Genomic DNA, 23,355 nt, shown 5'->3' on the forward strand with positions numbered 1-23,355 from the left:
GTCTTTAAGTGACTATAGGAGGATACTGGATGAGTTAGACAAAATTTCTATTTGGTATGATGAATGGCAGTTGGCTCTAAATGTGTCAAAATTTAAGTTAATGCAGATGAATAGGAAAAACAGTCCTGCAATGATTGGATACAGCATCAGTGGAGTGCTGCCTGAGACAGCCACATTGATTAAATATGTACTCATATTGTTCTAAAGTGACACAAAATGGAACAAACACATAAAGTCAGTTGTAGAAAGGCAAATGGTTAACTTTGCTTGACTGTAAAAATTCTGTGTCTCATCTCTGAAGGAGATTGCAGAGAGAACACATGAACGACCCATTCTTGAGTACTGTTGTGTATGGGATCCCCTCCAAATCAGATTCAAGGAAGACAATGAAGAAATTTAGAGGCATGCTGCTAGATTTGTTACCAGTAGGTTGATCAACATAAGAGTATTACAGAAATGCTCTGTGATCTCAAATGAGAATTCCTGCAGACAACAAGACATGATCTTTGTGAAATATTGTTGAGAAAGTTTAAAGAACCAACATTTGTGGTAAGACTGCTGAATGATCCTACCGTCAACAACATAAATCTTGTGTAAGGATCAGAAAGACTAGAGAAATCAGGGCTTGTACAGGCATAAATATAGTCTTTTTCCCCTACCACTATTTGCTATTGAAACAGGAAACTGAATAACTATCGGTAGTACAAGGTATCCTACACATGCGCTGTGTGGTGACTCACAGAGTATGTATGTACATGTAGTCATAGTTTGTTGATATATGATCACCTATGATCTAGAAAATGTGCTGATTTTTCACTTATTCCATTCAGCTGCTGTTGGAAAACTGATCAACTAATGTTACACTGCAAAGCATTTATTACGCAGTCTTGAAAAGAGGAAAGTAAAAGAAACAAAGTGTGCTTGCAGAAAACAACAGAACAACGAGTACACAGCGGAAAACTGTAAGAGGTAAATCGATAAAAAATGTGAATTGTTACAAGCAACCTATAAATAAGTAGTGATACTCTGCAAGAAAATAGAGTAGCCCAATAGATATTATTGGTTCCAATGAGAAATAGAACAACACTGAGATAAAATTGATGACAATGATTACCATTATATCAATCATACAAAAGTTATGTAGCTATACAGAGATAAGTGTAAAAAACCATCACCTCACTCTACAGCAGGCTTTTCTGGTGGTCGATGAGCCTTCCAGGAAAGGTAAGTGTTCCAACCAACACCCACAACTTGTGTGACAGGTACCTGGAAGTTCACAGGAACGAAGCCAAAGTTTATCAATTGGACAGCAGGCCATACCTGTATGAGCAAAAAAGTATTTCAGTATGACACTAAAGTTACATTTATAAATAAAAAGTTACTTCAGTGATTACATGGAAGGCAAAGATTCAAGATAAACAAAATGGATGAAAATATTACAGTAATGGAAAAACTCAATTGTGGAAGCAACAAAAAATATTAAAATAAACTTCCATTCACCAGCAGGTGAATGACAGGCAGCACAAAGTCACACACAACTGTGGTAACCCATGGTTATCACATCAGTTGTATCAGTACCTTACCACCTATCTAAGCTCAGCAGGAAGAGAGGCAGTGACCTATAACAATTATTTTAATCAGCTCTCACAGCCATACTGCAAGTAAATATGACCTCCAGGAGGTGGCACCTACAGACAGCGCTGACAGTCACACATCAAGAACGGCACAGATAGCTGCCATCCAGTACCATTGTGCAAAAACATCTAATTGCTTTCTATTGAACCCTGAAGCAAAGTGATCTCATTCTCATTCAAAAATGTCTCATTTCAACTTCACTCCACTTGTGGATCACTGTATGTCTAACTGCTACTAAAGTGGGAATGTACAAGAACAATGTACTGGATGTGGTAGCGGTTTCTGCAGTGAAATTATTGTAATTTGACTGGCTTTCTCAATCCTGCATATTACTACAGTAATAGCTCAGAAAGTAGACTAGTTCTGACCTTTAAAGTAAAATTACATGCATGTGAGTGTGTGTTTGAAGGAGGGGGGGGGGGGGGGTATAGCTAAAAAAATAATGTAGGAAATGGTGTGAGGAGAATTCAAACTGGCAACAGGTTCAAAAACCATGTAGTCATGTTGACGGCAGCTATTGTTAGGTGATACCATTCCTACTGGAGGCATAGAATATTGCATAGTAATTGCAGCACAACTGACATACGACATAAAACTTCCGTAATGGTACTGCCATTAATTAGCTTATTATCAATTTGTACATTATAGTTACACTGCAACTAATATAATATCCAACTAATGCAAGGTTCTTTTGGCTATCAAGATATCCAAGAAATTCAAAAGCCATATCTAAATCAGCAAGAGAAGTAAGGTTCACCATCCATAAAGCAATGCCCAAGAGTATTCCAAGCATGTTCAAAGTCCAAGAAGACCTCTATATTAATGATTCAAAATTATCAGTTCACTTCGACACGTACAGAGAACAGCTCCCTTATACATAACATGCATGTTCCTCTGACGGGAGTTGCAGAGAATGTTTGTAGCACAGTTATGGGTGGTACAGTTGATGGTTTAGACTTTGCTGAAATCAATGGCTGTGTGTCTCTTAACAGAGCTGATGGTCACAGGGATAGTGGTTGGGATCAGTTTTGAGAGGCACTATTATCAGTGTGGTGCCAGAAGGCTGTTGCATTTGCAATTGATCTGAGTGGTGTTTTAGCTGTCCTTATTTGGATAAGATGATGAACAGCTCACATATTCTCTGCCCAATGACGATGACAGGCATCCACTCCTTGCCCCCACCACCTGAGACGACTAAAAATGGGAGGGCAGACATGGGAGCCTACAGAATAGTATTGTCACTGAAGCATCCCCTGAGCTGAGTATGACCAGCATAAAAGGTCCAATATTATGTTCAAAAAATTCCAGAACTTTGTCCACAAAATTTTTCTATGTTTACCTTTTACTTATTGTGTATGGTCTCTTTTGAAATCTCTCCTCAACAACTGATATGCTGTCCCTATGCCATGTCCACTTCCAGAAGCAGACTTGGTATGCCTCTTACTGGATTGCTTGAAACGCTATCTGCAAATTTTCTTTTATCTTGTCTATCATTGCAAATTTTCACACTTTCATGGGGTTTTCAACCTCAGAAAAAGTCTGCAAGGGTCAGGTCTGGAAGTACAGAGGATGAGGCAGCACAATAATTTCATTTTTTGTGCAATAGTCATGCACCAACAGGGATGAATGCATAGATGCTGATCATGATATAAGAGCCATGAATTGTCTCACCACTTTTCAGGCCATTTCCTTCTCACATTTTCTCACAGGCATTGCAACCCATTCTAATAGTAGTACCATCAATTTAAGAGTTTGTTCCTGTGGCATGAATTCATGATAAACAAATCCTCCAAAGTCAAAGCAAACTATCAGCATGGCTTTGACATTTTACCCGAACTGACAATCTTATTTTGGTATTGGAGAACCTTTTCTGGTCCATTGTGAAGACTGAACCTTGGTCTCAACATCATAACTGTAGACCCACATATCATGACCAGTTATGATTCTCTTAAGGAATATCTCAGTCTCATTTGTGCAATCCAGAAGCTCCTCACAGATTGTGAGGTGAAGATCTTTCTGGTCTTGACTCATGAGCCATGGGATGAACTTGGCGGCAACATGACGCATTCCAAGATGCTGTGTCAGGATTTCAGAACATGATCCGACAGAAATTTTACTTTATTCTGCAATCTCTTGAACAGTCTTTGATTGGCAAGCACAATCTCATTGATCTTCAAGACATTAGCATCGTCGGAGATGTCGAAGGGCATCCTGAATGAGAGTCACCTCTAAATTCAGTCCAACCATTTTTAAACTGTGTGAACCACTCATAACACCAAGTATGGTTTAAGCACTCATCACTATAAGCTTCCTGTATCATTTGGTGTGTCTCTGTAAAGATTTTCTTGAGTTTCATTCAAAATTTAATTCTGACACATTGCTCTTCTAACTCTGCCATCTTGAAATTCGCAAACTGTGCCACACAACGTTCTACTCAATACAGCAATGAACAATAACTAACAAATATACAGCAATGAAACTTCTGGCAGATACACATTAAACACAGGTGTGTGCAAGGATGGCAATGACATTTCGCTCCAACACACCACTGATGCGAAATTACAAATGTTCCAGAATTTTTTGAACAGATCTTGTAGTTCCACGCGTGTACCTTTCAAGGGTCTCTTTTAATTTCCAGTCTTGAGCTGGGATTAAACATTATGTTAAAAGGAAGCTGGGAAGAGCTGCCCTAGGGGACACCATCATCATAACTTTCGACATCTGAGCCTTGAATAGGTTGACGATTTGCTTGACTTCAGTGTTTTACACTGAGTGGAGTAGTGCAGTTGTCAAGAGCTGAATACCATTCCAGTAATAAAAATTTGGCAATTCCTAGAGACAACTGTGGATTGTTTTCAAATGCTATTGCATATAGAGATTCCTTGATAACAAAGATCTTTGCCAAATCCTTTACTCGGCCATGAACAGAAAATTGCAAAGAAAATTCATCACCATCTGTGGCAGAGGTGGGAAGGATAGCAGGTAGGATATTCCTAATTTCAGGGCATGATGAGAGATAGTTGAAACCCTGGTGTAAAACATGATTCAGTTGGCTCAGTACTGGGTGGTACTGAGTCATGAGAGGAATGCTCCTCTGTGGCCGGACAGTGGACTTTGGGAGATGGTGGGTGACTGGACAGATAAGGTACAGGAGATCTGTTTTAGTACAAGGTTAGGGGGGAATTACAGTCTGTAAAGGCCTCCGTATATTTTGGGAGGGACCACTCGTCACTACAGATGTGACAGCCAGGGGTGACTAGGCTGTATGGAAGGGATTTCTTGATATGAAATGGTTGGCAGCTGCCGAAGTTGAGGTACTGCAGGTGGTTGGTAGGTTTGATATGGACAGGGGTCCTGATGTAGCCATCTTTCAGGTGGAGGTCAACATCGACGTAGGTGAGTTGCTGGGATGAGGAGGAACAGGTGAAATGAATGTGGGAGAAGGTGTTGAGGTTTTTGGAACTGTGGATAGGGCATCCTAACCCACAGCCCAGATCATGAACATGTCATCAGTGAACCTAAACCAGTTGAGGGGTCTGGGATTCTGGACGGTTGGGAATGATTCCTCTAGATGGCCCATGAACATGTTTTGGCATAGGATAGTGATATGCAGGTGCCCATTGCTGTAACACGGATTTGTCTGTCTGTGATTCTCTCAAAAAGGAGCAGTTTTGGGTGAAGATGAATGTAGTTGATTATGGTGATCAGCAAGGAGTTTATAGGTATGGAGTCAGTTGGGGATTGGGATAGGTAATGTTCAATAGCAGCAAGGCCATGTGTATTAGGGATGTTAGTGTAGAGGGACCTGGCATTAATAATGATGAACGGTGTGCTGTGTGATAAAGAAACAGCAACTCTGGAGGGTCAGTGGAAGAAATGGTTGGTGTATGTTATGCAGAAGAGTAAGTTATAGGTAAAACGATGAAGATGTTTGTCTGCATGAGCAGAGATTCTCTCAGTGGAGCACAGTAAAAAGCCACAATAAGGTGCCCTGGCTGGTTGGATTTATGGATTTTAGGAAGCATGTAAGTGGATAGACTCATGGGGGAGGTTCTGGGATGGGCCTAATGATTTGAGGAGATAGTGTGCAACAGATTTTTTTTTTTTACGTGCGTGCGTGCGATGCTCTAAATGGGACGGATTATACGTTGCTACTGCAATGCAATTTCTTTTATAATTTTTGTTCACCTACCTCTTCACAGCGGTAGATCTTTGCATGTAAACTCCTGACTGCAGCTACTTACGAGATCACAGAAAAGCAGTGTTGAGGAAACTGTAACCTCATAGCTACACACCGGAGGCCACTATAAGTAAAATTTGCTGAAAATTGTCTGTGTACTTTAAATAAATGATTCGGAAAGGGGATGTCACTTGTACTTTAAACATGAAGTTCAAATTTAAACCTTCAATAGATCTTTATTGCCGTGAAGCAAGATCATCAGCCCACATTTTCTGCTCACAATCATCACCATACCTAAAACAGCCAGAACTTTTACCTACCCAATTTCTGAAACCAATTACTTGTAACAGAGTCAATGATCGGCCAATTACTTCTGCACATGATATTCAGTGGTTGTCTTTAGTTAAAGTTTATGCTCACCATAAAATACTCAGTAAGAATATACTCAGCACCGCCATGCTATATAATTCAAAGTTCACTCGCAATTTTTGTCAGAACGAATTATCACAACACTCTAAAGTTTTCATAAACAGTTTCTGGTCACTACCAGATACCATTAACACTGGACCATAATGCAGAAGTCATCCCAAGACTTCATCTTACACATAATGCGAAAAATCACATCCAGCAAAACTGCCTCCAATCAAAGCTAGCTCGCGACTCCCTTCTAACTCTCCCACACTCAAAACTATATCTCCTCGCTAGGCGGCCACCCGTCTCGCTTCTCATTGGCTGTCAGCACTTATGACCAATGATAACTCACTTCTAGGGTGTGGCTCGCGCCAAAATCTAGCAAGCACCAACCACTTCTCTAGGCTCATTGACGTTACCAAATTAAGTAACACAAAACTCTCTAATTAAATAAACAAAACAAAATTAACTATAAGTTTTAATCTACATCTGGAAATTTATTATGTAGTCGCAAATGTTCTGACTGTCTTATGTATAAGCATACATACACAAGATGTGTGACTGCTGTGTACGGACGCAGGAGCAGCTGGCCACTGTTCGCGAACAGCTGAACATGTTGATGGCCGCGGTCAGCCGTCTTCAGTCTGCTGCCTCGGAGCGTAGCAGCATTGGGGAGTCTGGTGCATCGCATGGTACACCCCAGGTGTTACATGCTTCACCCACTGTCCCTGCTGTCGCGACATCTTTACGGATAATGGGCGCGGTTGGGCCACCCTCTCCCCAAGGGGAGTGTCGGGTTCAGCGGCATTTGCGGCACACAAGGCGGAGGGTCAATGTGGAGGCTGCCCATGTGGCATCGCCTGCTCTGCCTGTGAGTGGACATGTGGCCGCTCCTTCAGCAAGGCCCAAGTAGGCACACGGGGGGAGGGGTTTATTAGTTATTGGGAACTCCAATGTCAGGCGGGTGATGGAACCCCTTGAGGAAATAGCGGAAAGGTCGGGGAAGAAGGCCAGTGTTCACTATGTCTGCTTGTCAGGAGATCTCATCCGAGCCGGCGGCGATAGCGAGCACTGGGTGCACCCGACTGCAAATTGTTACTCATGTCGGCACCACAGACTCCTGCTGTCTGGGTTCAGAGGTCATCCTCAGTTCGTACAGGTGGTTGACGGAATTGGTGGAGGCGGAAAGCCTCGCTCGAGGGGTGGAATCTGAGTTAACTATTTGTAGTATCGTTCCCAGAACCGATCGCGGTCCTCTGGTTTGGAGCCCAGTGGAAGGCTTAAACCAGAGGCTCAGACGATTCTGCGGAGATCTGGGGTGCAAATTTCTCGACCTCCACTATTGGGTGGAGAAATGTAGGGTCCCCCTGAATAGATCAGGTGTGCACTACACGTCAGAAGCAGCTACAAGGGTAGCGGAGTACGTGTGGAGTGCACATGTGGGTTTTTTAGGTTAGAGAATTCCCTCCCTAGGCCCAACAAGACGCCTCCTGAGACGCGGCAAGGTAGGAGTAGGGAAAATGCAACATGGAATAACAATATTAATGTGCTAATGGTAAACTGCAGGAGCGTCTATAGAAAGGCCCCAGAACTACTCTCATTAAACGGTCACAATGCCCAAATAGTACTAGGGACAGAAAGTTGGCTGAAACCAGACGTAAACAGTAATGAAATCCTAAACTCAGATTGGAATGTATACCGCAGAGACAGGCTGGATAGTGAAGGGGGAGGCGTGTTTATAGCAATAAAAAGTGCAATAGTATCGAAGGAAATTGACGGAGATCCGAAATGTGAAATAATTTGGGTGAAGGTCACGGTTGAAGCAGGCTCAGACATGGTAATTGGATGTCTCTATAGGCCCACTGGCTCAGCAGCTGTTGTGGCTCAGCACCTGAAGGGTAATTGGGAAAATATTTTGAGTAGATTTCCCCCCATGTTATAGTTCTGGGTGGAGATTTTAATTTGCCGGATATAGACTGGGAGACAAACGTTCATAACGGGTGGCAGGGACAAAGAATCCAGTGAAATTTTTTTAAGTGCTTTATCTGAAAACTACTTTGAGCAGTTAAACAGAGAACCGACTCGTGGCGATAACATATTAGACCTTCTGGTGACAAACAGACCCGAACTATTTGAAACAGTTAACGCAGAACAGAGAATCAGCGATCATAAAGTGGTTACTACATCGATGATTTCAGCCGTAAATAGAAACATTAAAAAAGGTAGGAAGATTTTTCTGTTTAGCATAAGTGACAAAAAGCAGATTACAGAGTACCTGACGGTTCAACACGAAAGTTTTGTCTCAAGTACAGATAGTGTTGAGGATCAGTGGACAAAGTTCAAAACCATCATACAATATGCGTTAGATGAGTATGTGCCAAGCAAGATCATAAGAGATGGAAAAAAGCCACCGTGGTACAACAACCGAGTTAGAAAAATGCTGCAGATGCAAAGGGAACTTCACAGCAAACATAAACATAGCCAAAGCTTTGCAGACAAACAAAAATTACGCGAAGCGAAATGTAGTGTGAGGAGGGCTATGAGAGAGGCGTTCAATGAATTCAAAAGTAAAGTTCTATGTACTGACTTGGCAGAAAATCCTAAGAAACTTTTTGGTCTTATGTCAAAGCGGTACGTCGATCAAAACAAAATGTCCAGACACTCTGTGACCAAAATGGTACTGAAACAGACGATGACATACTAAAGGCCGAAATACTTAATGTCTTCTTCCAAAGATTTTTCACAGAGGAAGACTGCACTGTAGTTCCTTCTCTAGATTGTCGCACAGACGACAAAATGGTAGATATCGAAATAGATGACAGAGAGATAGAAAAACAATTAAAATCGCTCAAAAGAGTAAAGGCCACTGGACCTGATGGGATACCAGTTCGACTTTACACAGAGTACGCGAAGGAACTTGCCCCCTTCTTGCAGTGGTGTACCGTAGGACTCTAGAAGGGCGTAGCATTCCAAAGGATTGGAAACGGGCACAGGTCATCCCCGTTTTCAAGAAGGGATGTCGAACAGATGTGCGGAACTATAGACCTATATCTCTAACGTCGATCAGTTGTAGAATTTTGGAACACGTATTATGTTCGAGTATAATGACTTTTCTGGAGACTAGAAATCTACTCTGTAGGAATCAGCATGGGTTTCGAAAAAGACGGTCGTGTGAAACCCAGCTCACACTATTCGTCCACGAAACTCAGAGGGCCATAGACACGAGTCACAGGTAGATGTCGTGTTTCTTGACTTCCGCAAAGCGTTCGATATAGTTCCCCAAAGTCGTTTAATGAACAAAGTAAGAGCATATGGACTATCAGACCAATTGTGTGATTGGATTGAAGAGTTCCTAGATAACAGAACGCAGCATGTCATTCTCAATGGAGAGAAGTCTTTCGAAGTAAGAGCGATTTCAAGTGTGCCACAGGGGAATGTTATAGGACCGTTGCTATTCACAATATACATAAATGACCTTGTGGATGACATAGGAAATTCACTGAGGCTTTTTGAAGATGATGCTGTGATGTATCGAGAGGTTGTAACAATGGAAAATTGTACTGAAATGCAGGAGGATCTGCAGCAAATTGATGCATGGTGCAGGGAATGGCAATTGAATGTCAACGTAGACAACTGTAATGTGCTGCGAATACATAGAAATATAGATCCCTTATCATTTAGCTATAAAATAGCAGGTCAGCAACTGGAAGCAGTTAATTCCATAAATTATCTGGGAGTAGGCATTAGGAGTGATTTAAAATGGAACGATCATATAAAGTTGATCGTCGGTAAAGCAGATGCCAGACTGAGATTCATTGGAAGAATCCTAAGGAAATGCAATCCGAAAACGAAGGAAGTAGGTTACACTATGCTTGTTCGCCCACTGCTTGAATACTGCTCAGCAGTGTAGGATCCGCACCAGATAGGGTTGATAGAAGAGATAGAGAAGATCAAACGGAGAGCAGCACACTTCATTACAGGATCATTTAGTAATCATGCAAGCGTTACAGAGATGATAGATAAACTCCAGTGGAAGACTCTGCAGGAGAAACACACTGTAGCTCGGTACGGACTTTTGTTAAAGTTTCGAGAACATACTTTCACCGAAGAGTCAAGCAGTATATTGCTCCCTGCTACATATATCTTGCAAAGAGACCATGAGGATAAAATCAGAGAGATTAGAGCCCACACAGAAGCATACCGACAATCCTTCTTTCCACAAACAATACGAGACTGGAATAGAAGGGAGAATCGACAGAGGTACTCAAGGTACCCTCCGCCACACACCATCGGTGGCTTGCGGAGTATGGATGTAGATGTAGACATCCGACATTTACTAGTAGGGGAACCACTAGTGGATTTGTACCCACGTTACAGAGTTCCTTGCGTAAACGGGTAAACGTCTTATTAAAATTCACGCCAACCCTTCTTCCTCCATGGGCTAATTTAAGTACTTCACTCTCATTAAATGCTAGTCAAAATACACTCCTGGAAATGGAAAAAAGAACACATTGACACCGGTGTGTCAGACCCACCATACTTGCTCCAGACACTGCGAGAGGGCTGTACAAGCAATGATCACACACACGGCACAGCGGACACACCAGGAACCGCGGTGTTGGCCGTCGATTGGCGCTAGCTGCGCAGCATTTGTGCACCGCCGCCGTCAGTGTCAGCCAGTTTGCCGTGGCATACGGAGCTCCATCGCAGTCTTTAACACTGGCAGCGTGGACGTGAACCGTATGTGCGGTTGACGGACTTTGAGCAAGGGCGTATAGTGGGCATGCGGGAGGCCGGGTGGACGTACCGCCGAATTGCTCAACACGTGGGGCGTGAGGTCTCCACAGTACATCGATGTTGTCGCCAATGGTCGGCGGAAGGTGCACGTGCCCGTCGACCTGGGACCGGACCGCAGCGACGCACGGATGCACGCCAAGACCATAGGATCCTACGCAATGCCGTAGGGGACCGCACCGCCACTTCCCAGCAAATTAGGGACACTGTTGCTCCTGGGGTATCGGCGAGGACCATTCGCAATCGTCTCCATGAAGCTCGGCTACGGTCCCGCACACCGTTAGGCCGTCTTCCGCTCACACCCCAACATCATGCAGCCCGCCTCCAGTGGTGTCGCGACAGGCGTGAATGGAGGGACGAATGGAGACGTGTCGTCTTCAGCGATGAGAGTCGCTTCTGCCTTGGTGCCAATGATGGTCGTATGCGTGTTTGGCGCCGTGCAGGTGAGCGCCACAATCAGGACTGCATACGACCGAGGCACACAGGGCCAACACCCGGCATCATGGTGTGGGGAGCGATCTCCTACACTGGCCGTACACCTCTGGTGATCGTCGAGGGGACACTGAATAGTGCACGGTACATCCAAACCGTCATCGAACCCATTGTTCTACCATTCCTAGACCGGCAAGGGAACTTGCTGTTCCAACAGCCCGTGCCACCCAACGTGCTCTAGGAGGTGTAAGTCAACTACCCTGGCCAGCAAGATCTCCGGATCTGTCCCCCATTGAGCATGTTTGGGACTGGATGAAGCGTCGTCTTACGCAGTCTGCACGTCCAGCACGAACGCTGGTCCAACTGAGGCGCCAGGTGGAAATGGCATGGCAAGCCGTTCCACAGGACTACATCCAGCATCTCTCCGATCGTCTCCATGAGAGAATAGCAGCCTGCATTGCTGCGAAAGGTGGATATACACTGTACTAGTGCCGATATTGTGCATGCTCTGTTGCCTGTGTCTATGTGCCTGTGGTTCTGTCAGTGTGATCATGTGATGTATCTGACCCCAGCAATGTGTCAATAAAGTTTCCCCTTCCTGGGACAATGAATTCACGGTGTTCTTATTTCAATTTTCAGGAGTGTACTTTCACATAGTACCCCACAAACTGTTGTAATAGTTTGGGTCCCATAAGTCGGATACCAATTTTTTCCTGGGCGCTTGCTGACCAATACTTCTCCTTAAAGTTTTTTCTGGAAATCTGCCCAAGACGAAAAATTCTGTATGTTCACTGTGCCCCACTCTTCTCCTAAAAGGAACCCCAACGCAAATTCAATCTTTTTTGAATCTTCCCAAGTCTTGAGCAAGGCTTGATTGAACCTTTTCAAAAAATGAGCAGGATGTATTTCCCCATCCAGCTTGAACTGTCTAAATAACCCTGAATTTGCTGCCCATTGTAAATCTGTCATTGCTTTACTAGTTAATACTACGTTGGCTTAAGTTACTCTATTATTTACTTTGTCCTGCATAAGTTTGAATTATTTCCACAGTTCATCTACATTTCTCTTGGTATTACTAAGTTCAGAAGATAAAATTGGAGACACGTTGTCGGAGGATACGCTCACAGCAACTTTTCTGTCTATCGTCTCTTCTACTTGTTCCTCCAGACTGCTTATATTTATTGTCTGATGTTGCTAGTTTCTCTATAAATTTACTTTCCACATTAACAACTCGAGTTTTAATGCCTGCAATTTGCGATTGGACTCTAGGAATTAGCTTATCCTGTTTCTCAACACTTTCATTTAAAGTGTGTAGTCTCTGCTTTACCGCATCAAATGTAACATTACATATACTTTGAAATGATCCTAATTTTTCACTAAACTCAGACTCCACATTATTACACTTATCCTCAATATCAAATTCTAGTTTTTTAGCTAAGTCCTGAAATTGGTTACTCTGGGTCTGACTAAAGTCAGTGAACAGTTGGTTTACATGGATAGACCAAAAATTACTTAATTCATTCTTTAAATCTAATTGCAAACTCTCCACTTAATCATTTAAGACACTGAACTTAGCATTTAAAACCTCACCCAAACCTTCTAGTTTTTCACTTAAAATTAGCACTTAGTTCCTTTCTTAAAGCAGCCGAATCCGCCTTCTGTTCGTCTAATTTATCATTTAACCGAGTATTTACTGAATCTAACTTAAGACTTAGTTCTTGTCTTAAAGTGGCTGAATTTGCACTCTGTGCATCTAATTTTTCACTTAAATTTGCAATTTGAGCCTTTGCAGCTGCACTTTGGTCATTTAATCTAGCATTTAGTTGAGTAGTCACTGAGTCTAGTTTAAAACTTAGTGCTTTAATTAAATTTGGTACCTCAGTTCACTCTGGCATTTCTTTTGTTACTGTCATGGCCATGGCTGGTTCTGATGTTTCCCCAGTTTTTTCAGTATTATCCATATTTTTCTTACTTTTAGATCATGTTATCATTAAAAAAATTCCACTCTTAATATACGAACTATACTAGCAGTCTATTATTGAACAGTGTCCTTAACTTCACCATCAATTAATTGTCTTTTGCTCACCCAGCATAGAGTTTTTGACTGCATCGGTGAGCAGGTGTGGAATCAGTGTCAGTGAACAGCACAGGTGCTGGCAACATCAAAGGTTGGTTCCAGCGTCGGTGCTGGTGAATGGATTTGTAGTCAGCACCGGTAAGCAGCAGCTGGTGCTTTTGGCGTCGGTTGCTGGCTACGGGGTCCACGCCCCGTGCTGTGTGTGAGGGCTGCTTACTCTCCACACTGGATTTGCATCATTAAATAGATCTTGTCGTAAATCTTCATTGTCTAAACTGCTGAGATTTTCCTTGCGTCTTCTCTTGTATGGTATTTATTAATTTTCACCTCTTTTTACCGTTTATGCAGAATCCAACTCTGCAAAACAATTTCCCTGCCTTGTTACTATTGGTTGCTATAGCAACTCACTATATCTTTTTTATCTTGATTTCATTTGATAATTCCTCTTTCCTCGAGTTCTGATCATGTCGGTCGCCACTTTCTACTGGTTTGGTGACAAGAGAAGCGGTGCAAAACTGGATTGTGAACTTCACACTTCTCTTACTACAGTTGATTTACTTGGGACGTTTAGCCAATCCTCTTCTCTGGATATGCGGCTGAGTCAATCTCCACAACTTCTTCTCCGAAGAAATAATGCTGGTTAGAGGAACCAAAACTTTACTCTTTACCCCTCTCTCTCATTAGAAATAACTTGGTACTCTCATACTTTCAGTTCATCTCAGGTATATTTACGTTTCCACAAGTTTCACATAAGCATACAAACTCTTGGAAGTCAACTACACCACTAACCATTAGATACTATTAAATATAATCACAATTGCCTGGTTTTAACAACCAAATAATTTATAGACGTCCCATGCGTCTTGCTTCTTTCAGAGCTAAGACATGAAGAAAGTTAAAAGTCTATACTCAAATTTTCGTTATTCTTCTTTTTAACAACAATCACATTCACTAACACAGCAAAGAACAGCATTTAATTACTCCATGTCCTCTCACAGAGTGTCTGTGGTTCTTGTGGCAAACACTTGTCGGCGTCATTTGACTACCCCACTTATCGTCTTCTCATTACAAATTCCATCATGCACACAGAAACCGGCAGTGCAGTAAATACATTTCCGCTCTCTTACTTACTTTTAAAATATTGGGTGTTCAAGATGGTGGAAGGCCGAGTGTCTCTAGAATTTACACTGAAATTCTCGACTCAGTACAAAGGGTCCACATCTGCTGAGAAGAGGTCTGCAGAAACACAAATGACTAGATGTGTTATAGGAAACTGAAGATCGTGCCAATGAAGCACCAAAACTAATAGCTGAGTAAAATTATGGCTGTTGGTACCTCAAAGGACATCCAGTTGGATTTCTGGAATAGTGGTTACTGTGGCATCGTTTGTAGTGGACGAATGTGACAGATGAATGAATCCCTCTTGTAGGTAAGCCCTGCACTTCAAAACCACAGTGCTGAACCCTTTGTCGGCAGAAAGGATTATAAGGTTGGGATCAGTTTTTAGGTCGTGGATTTCAGTTCTTTCTGCAGATAAAAGTTTGGTTTCTGTTTAAGGCTGGTTTGAGGTAAAGAAATTCTGGAATGTTAACAGGGAGTGATTAGGGGACAATGGGTATGGATCATAGTTGGATGAAGAACTGAACTGAGTCATGTAGAGATCAACACTGGTTTTGGGTTGAGTATGATTTGTAGTGTTGGTGACAAACTGTTTACATTGTATGGACTGGAAGAAGGAGAGAAGGTGTTTCACAAGTCCAGCATGATGGAATTTGGGAGTGGGGTAGAGGTAAGTTCTTTGGAAAGGATGGATACTTCTGTGGGATTAAGGCTTTTGGAATAAAGATTCCTGACTGTGTTTCAGGTCTGTTTAGATTTTGGATTCTGTATGGTGGTAGGAAGGAGTTTCTGAAGGTGGTGTAAATTAGTAGGTCTGCAAATCAGGGTTTGTTGCTACAATGGGATATGAGGAAAGTCTAGAAGATATGTAGAAGTGGTGAATAGTGGTAGTCCAAGGCAGCAATAGGTGGCAAACAGGTAGTGAAGTTTCTTGAGATAGCATTGTGCATGCGATTCTAGTTCTTTGAGGGCAAGAGTTTCAGTATGAGAGATGGAATGGAGGAACTTGGGGTTGCAGAGCAAGAAAATTTTATGGATGGACAGGATGTATTTGCAAGGGGGTTTGCAGAATTAAGTTGGTAAGGGCTATGAACTGGCAGAATTTGAAGGAGGGGTTGTACATGGAGATGGGTACCATATCTTATGGACTATAAGATACATTAAAAACAAAGATTCCAAGACTTACCAAGCGGGAAAGCGCCGGCGACAGGCACATGAACAAAACACACAAACACACACACAGAATTACTAGCTTTCGCAACCGATGGTTGCTTCTTCAGGAAGGAGAGGGAAAGATGAAAGGATGAAGGCCTATAAGATACTACGGACTATAACACACACCTAAATTTTTAATCATTTTTTTAAATAACATTTTTCCATTTTTATTATTAGGTTGCAAATCCAGACTAAAAAAAAATTCTTAGTTTGTAAAACCAAACTGACCTTTAAAATCCCTGAAAATTGTCATCTGAACTTTCTTCTTCTTCTTCTTCTTCTTCTTCTTCTTCTTCCTGTTTGGCATTCTCTTCATATGTGAGACGGTCTTCACTGTCATCGAGAGTGTTATTTATGCCACACTTCTTGAGACATTTAACAATAATGTCTTCTCTCACACTAGACCATGGCTGTTTCTTCCACTGACACACTTGCATGCTTGTAGTTCATTTAAAACTCTCTTCATTGTGATTCATGTTGGGTTTCATCCACGTCCATTTATTCCATTCCTCTCTCATAATCACTTAAATGGTTTATTTATCGAGACATTAAGAGGATGCAATTGTGAAGTAAGTAATTCCAGAATAACAGCAAGCTCTGTAGTTCCCTGTCTCAATTTCTCTTTCACAGAATTTTTCAAATGACTACTAAACTTAGCATGAGAAGAGACCTGTTTTTCAATAAATCACCTTTCCTTCTCTCGCACACTCTGAACATCCATAATTTCGTACCAGTCCCATCCACCCAATCTTTGTCATGTACATTAACAACAACATTTGGTGGTATTTCAGAAAGTTTTGGCACTGTTTCGTGCCAGAAAATGATCAGTGGAATAAGAAAGAACAACAGTGTATCATATTTTTCATGTCCACTTGTTTTTATAGTTAACAGTTTTAGCACCTTTATGACAACAGTTCTGTTACTCAGAGCATCAAATGTCAGAGTTTTTTGTCCATATTTGTTATTTGGCTTAGTTCCACATTGGTTTTCATTCAATGTTGAATAATAAGGTGATAAAAAGATAATATTTTCTCTTCATACTCTTGTGACATTTTTTGAGATATTTTGGTTTTGGTTCACATGCTAAGTCCACGACACTTCATAAACCTATAGTACCAACCAACTTCACCCTTAAAGTCTGTTCAGTTCTAATGTAGTACTAGCTTACAAGCACGTATTTGAAACATTTTTGTATTAGTTTCAATGCTATTTTAACAGTGTCCTTGAATCCATTTCAATAAGTCCTTCTACTTTTGGCCATTTTGCAACCAATCCACTATTTGAACATTTATTTCAGTTCTTCTTTACTAGCCTGCCAATCACGAATGGTTTTTTCTATTGGTGGTAGGCAGAAGTAGCACTCAGGTGCTCTGTTTCCATGTTATTCTGCATACCAGTATGCTATTACTTTCAATTAACACCCTGCATCATATGAATACCTTTTATTTTTTTTATTTTCGTTACAAAACTAGCTACAAAAAAAAACATAGTACTGTTACTGATAACACAAATCACTTTTAGTTCAAGTTCACTGACATTGTAGACTGTAATGATGCATCATAGGCTAGACAGTGTTCAGGGTTTGTGATGGCTAGGTGGGAGGAAGCCAGTGTCAGCAGGCTTGCGAATTCCCACAACTCATGTTCATTGAATCAGTTCACTGCTGCTACTGGTTGAATCCAATGTTGTCAGATAGAGATAGGTTTCCAGCAGCATTGAATATATGGCCATTTTTAAGACTGATGGGAATTTTAAATCAAACATTGGACATTTTTATATTAATTTCGAGTACAAGATGCTCCTGCATTTTGGAGGCACTTTTATGAAGAAATAAGTGTGTTTTATAGTCAGTAAAATATGGTAATCTGTAATTTGATTGTATGGCTATTTGGGAGGCAGGGAGGGGGGGGGGGGGGAGGGGAATTCTGTTGTGCCAGACAACACAGACAAGAGCACAGGAACAGTACGTGGCACTGGGTTCTGGCTAGGGATAAGGAAACTTTCCTGTATTGTTGCAGATGGAAGGACTAAGTTTCCATGGTGGTAAAAATAATTAAATTACATAAAAATACTTGCAAACAAAAGTTGAAAAAATACGCGAAATACATGGTAAAAATCACAGGAAGGGTGTAACAGATGAAGTATGATGAAAAAATGTGAAACCTAAGGCAGTGAATAGTGAAAATGAACTAAAATTGACATGAAAACACAATGAGATCAAAGAGCAATATAAATAAAAAGGTGGTATTCTGGAATGCAGAAAGTTGGTGAATATGAGTGAAGAGAGGGGATAGCAGATGTAAATGGATTGGGTGAGCTTAGAATGTCTGTGCTGGAATAAGGGATGAGAAACAGGGGGATAGAGTGGGGTTGGTAGGTTCAACGAATTTGTGTAGCATATGAAAGTATGGAAAATAACACACAAAATTAAGAAAGACTGAGGGAAGAAGAGTGAGCAATTTGGAGATCTAGGATTAATTACATTGGCAGGAATAATGTGGGACATGAGGTACTGCAATCAGTGCAGTCATGTAGCCACATGTTATGCACAGATGAGATGGCTGGTACAGTGCAGCTCATACATTAAAGCATGTGTGGTCTGGAAGTTGACAAGTAAAGCACAGGAAAAAAGAAGAAGAAAATGATGAATAATAAGCAAAGTAATGTGTAGAGAATAGTAACAAAGAAAACAGCATTGGGTGGCGAGACAGAGGAAAAACCACTAGGCAAAATCAAACAATGGAAAATCCAGGATGTAATAGTGACAATATTAAGAAAATGATAGACTGGTACACACCATGAAGAAGAGACATTGAGTTGCAGAAACATACAACAGAAAGAGTGGTATACATTTGAGCTTTTGGCCAAAAGGCCTTCTTCTAAAGTAGAAGACACACACACACACACACACACACACACACACACACACACACACACACACACACACACACACACATATTCACACAAGCACAACTTGCATACACCTGACTACTGTCTCTGTTGGCCACTGAGGCAAGATTGCAAACAGCAACTGTGCCTGATGAGAGAAGCAATCTGTGAGTAGTCATGGTAAAGAGCAAGCTGGTGTAGGGAGAGGGAGCGATAAGAGGACAGGTGAAGGGGAAGATGTAGTGCTGCTATTGGGAGATGAAACATGTGGTGGGGGGGCAGGGCTGGTAGCTGCAGTCGGGAGGTACGGGAAGCAGGGGGCGGGGGCCAAGGAGGGGGGGGGGGGGGGGGGGGAGGGCGGAGCAGTGGAAAAGGAGTAAAGTAGAGGAGGGAAGAAATTCTAGTGGATGCATTGTGGAACAGAAAGCTGTATAGTGCTGCAGTGGGACCATGGGGGAATAGATAGATGAAGGACAGGGACTAGCAAAGGTTGAGGCCAGGGAGGTTACAAGAACATAGGATAAATTGCAGGGATAGTTCCCACCTGTGCAATTCAGAAAAGCTAGTGTTGATAAGAAAGATCCAGAAGGGCCAGACTGTGAAGCAGTCACTGTTGTGACCATATCTACAACATACACTAAGCCTCCATCACATGCTCTCACAGCTGACAAACAATGTCTCATAGATCTAATACATTTACCCCACCCTCAGAAACTCCCTCCCATCACCATACACAATACAGAATCTAAACAGATGAAAGTCATGAATCCTTCCTCCAAAAGCCTTCATCCCACAAAAGTATCAGTACTTTCTAAAGGCCTTACCTTTTAACATGTAAATTGTTGAAGACATTCTCTCCTTCTCCTGGCCCCTACAGTGGAAAGAGTATTTTTGCCATCAATTCTACCAATCACACTCAACCTAAAGCCAATTCAATCCTCCATCCAACTGTGATCCACCGAAACTGCTCCAAAATCACCCTCTGTTAACATTCCTGAATTTCTTAAACTCAAACATTCCCAAAATCCCTCAAAATGGAAATCAACCTTACTGATCCCAATCTTTTAACCCTACCTGCTGATAAAGGCTCCACTACTGTGGCTTTGAACTGCATGCAGGGAATACCTGCTGGAGAGACTCCTCCAGCTATCAGATTTATCCACCAACAAACTCTGCCACAGTGACCCTATTTCAGAAATACAACAGGATCTCCTTCTAGCCTCAAATTCTTAAGCCCACCCCAGAACCTCTCCATAATCCCCCCTCTCTCTCTCCTCACTCCAATCACTCCCTGTGCTCCTACTTTCCATGTGCTTCCTTAAGTGTGTAAACCAAACCACCCAGGACACCCTATTGTGACTGGTTACTGAGAGAATCTATCCTTTTGTGAACCAACACCTTCAGTTTATTACCCGTAACCTACTCTTCTTTATAAAAGATAACAAACACTTTTTCCATCGACTCTCAACAGTTTGTGTTCCTGCACCACACAGCACACTGCTCGCATTACTGATGCCAAGTCTTTCTACACATACATCCCTAATGCCCATGGCCTTGTCACTACTGAGCACTACCTTTCCCAATGCTTGACTGACTCCTAGCCTACAACTTCACTGTTGGTCACCATGATCAAATATTGCAAATCCTCACACACAATTACTTGTCCTTTGAAGACATCTCATACAAAAACATCACTGGAGCAGCAATGGACATCCAAATGGCAGCATCTTATGCAACCCTGTTCATGGGCCACATAGAGGAATCCTTCCTAACCACTCAGAATCCCAAACACCCCTCATCTGGGTGATATTCACTGATGACATCTTTGTGATCTAGACTGAGGGTGATGACACCTTATCCACATTCCACCAGAACCGTAACACTTCTACCCCACTGCCTCCACCTGGTCCTCCTCATTGAACAAACCACCTTGCTTGTGTTGGCCTGCACCTTAAGAATGGCTACATCAATACCTCCATCCATATCAAACCTACCTGCCACCCCTTCCATACCAAGAAGCTCCTTCCATACAACACTGCCATCCAAAGTCGTTGCATCTGTAGAGAAGAGCAGTCCCTCTCCAAATACACCAAGGGTCTGACTGAGGCCTTTACAGACCAAAATTACCATCCCTACCAAGTACAGTAACAAATCGCCCATGTCTTGTCTCTCCTGTACTTACTACCTCTCACATTCACACCATCTGGCCAGCAAGGTGCACTCTCTTGTGACTCAGTATCATCCAGTACTTGAAAAACTGAATCAGTTCCCTGCCAGATTTCCAACTACCTCTCTTCATGCTCTGAAATGAGGAATATCCCATCCATTATCTTTCCTGACCCTCCCATATTGGTATTCTGCGAGCCACCACCCACAAAACCTATGCAATATCCTTGTTCATCCCTACTCCACCCCTGCTTCAAACCTCTTGCTTCATGGCTCACCTACCAGCAATAGACCTAGGTGCAAGACCTGACCCATTCATCCTCCCACCACCCTACTCCGGTCCTGTCACAGGCATCTCCTATCCCATCAAAGGCAGGGCTATCTGTGAGAGCAGTCAAGTGAGTTACAAACTTAGCTGTAATCACTGTGCTGCTATTAACGTTGCCATGACAACCAACAAGCTGTCTGTCTGCATGAATGGTCACCAACAAACTGTGGCTGGACCACTCAGCTGCTGAACATGATGCCCTACACAAATTGCTCCACTGCAATGTCTGCTTCACAGCCTTTGCCATTGGATCCTTCTGGCCAACAACAGCTTTTCTGAATTGCACAAGTGGGAACTCTCCCTTCAAAATATCCTGTGTTCTTGTAACTCCCCTGACCTCAACCTTTGCTAGTCCCTATCTACTTATCTGCTCCCACTCCAGCACTACACAGCCAATGCATCCAGGTCCTATTCCCCTCCTCTCTGTACTTTTCCACTCCCATTTCTCCCACCACCCTCCCCTCCCCTCAAACATCCCAATTGCTCCTAGCAGTCCTGCTCTGTCCCCACATCTCTGCATGCTCCCAGAAGCAGCACCTTCCCACATTCTCCCCCCCCCCCCCCCTATAACCTCCTACCCCTTCCCATCCCTGCACAAACCTTCTTCTTACTCCTCCTATGGCCCACAGATTGTTTCTCCCATCAGTCCAGTCTCAGTGGCCAGTGGCAGCATTCATGAGTATGTGAGCTTTTTTGTGTGAATGTGTGTGTATATTCTGCTTCAGAAAAAGGCCTTCTCGCCGAAATCTCTAATGCATAGCAGTGTATTTTCTGTGCCTATATGTGACTCAACATCTCCTCTATATGGCTAGTAGCAATCTATTCTTTTCTCAAAATATTCAACCAGAAAGGGACACAAAGTCTGTCATAAATAACAAGCATAATCATTCAAGAGAGATGGATACACTAAGCAGATTCAGAAGGATGTAGGTTGCAGTAATTACTTACGAGATGAAGAGGCTTGCACAGGATAGGGTAGCATGGAGAGCTGCATCAAACCAGTCTTCGGACTGAAGACCACAACAAAAACAATCATTCACGAGAATTTAAAGCATGTACTAAATCTCAGTTCAAATTATCAGATGCCTAATTTAGTATTCCCATCTGCCTTTAGCAAAATCAGAGCAGAGCAAAGCAGAAGGACCTGCTAGTATCTAATTACAGAGATATGGAGTGCATACCTTGAGCATCACAATTCATAAAATTTTCCGGGCTATTATGCCGTGGTCAAATGGATTTCACCTAAAAATCTGATGTTTCATCCCCATCACCTAAAATCAGCCAAGGATGCTGGGAAAAGCTGGAATTTGTAGGATTCTGTGTAGTTGTGGGGAGGTATACATGGATACTACAAAAAGAACTGTCAAAAAATGACTCAAAGAGCACAAGGGCAATTGCAGAACAGGGAAGATTGACAGATCAGCTGTTGCGGAATGTGCCTTACAGCCAAGAGACCACCCCATTCATTTTAATAGGACTCATTACTGGCAGCCACAAGTGAATACCCTGAAAGGCTATTCAGAGAGACCATAGAGACTGTGAAACACCCCAGTAATTTCAGTAGGAAGGAGGAGGGTGTGAAATTGAATGAAATTTGGATTCCAGTGCTGAAGAAGATGTTTACCTGTCTTCCACCATGGGATGATAGCGACAGTGGACAATGGCAGTCAACAATGGATAATTGCTCTCATGTATTCAAAACATGTGACATCATGCCACTGCATGAAAGGTTGCAGAAACGGGTTCGAACCGCACATTCAACAAAGCTACGAGCCCCCTTGAAAATGTGCTCTGCAGATGGGTATAAAACCCATCAGACCATGGGGTAATTGGCCAGAAAATTTTATTAATTGTGAAATTTTTGGCCATGAAAGTTTACATTTTACATATCTAGAGCCTGTCTCATCGTGTAAGTATTTAGGGGTATCTGTAAGAAGTGGAATGAGAAAGGATAATCAAATAAAATCACTATTAGGAGACGTTATAGGAACATCTTGAAATGTTGGAAGTCTTCTGAAATAGTTCAGTGTAATGGAAATAGCATAAAAAGGCTAGTGTGACCAGTTCTAGAGTATTGTTCTAGTGTTCAATATCTTACCAAGTAGACAT

The 23,355-nt window shown here is 42.3% G+C and overlaps 1 protein-coding gene across 7 annotated transcripts in view; it reads right to left on the minus strand.

The window, feature by feature from the left end:
* The window catches only part of LOC126335339 (protein Mpv17-like), a 288,508-nt gene that overhangs the window by 75,358 nt on the left and 189,795 nt on the right, over positions 1-23,355 (minus strand). For all 7 annotated transcript variants that reach the window (XR_007564861.1, XM_049998508.1, XM_049998510.1 and 4 more), the window contains one exon: positions 1,176-1,320. Coding sequence is in view for 6 of the 7 variants with exons in the window: in XM_049998508.1 (XP_049854465.1) it covers positions 1,177-1,320 (144 nt within the window). In the remaining variant the exon portion in view is untranslated. The remainder of the gene's footprint in view (positions 1-1,175; positions 1,321-23,355) is intronic.

The sequence above is a fragment of the Schistocerca gregaria genome, chromosome 2 (assembly GCF_023897955.1).
Source record: "Schistocerca gregaria isolate iqSchGreg1 chromosome 2, iqSchGreg1.2, whole genome shotgun sequence".
Lineage (NCBI taxonomy): Eukaryota > Metazoa > Arthropoda > Insecta > Orthoptera > Acrididae > Schistocerca > Schistocerca gregaria.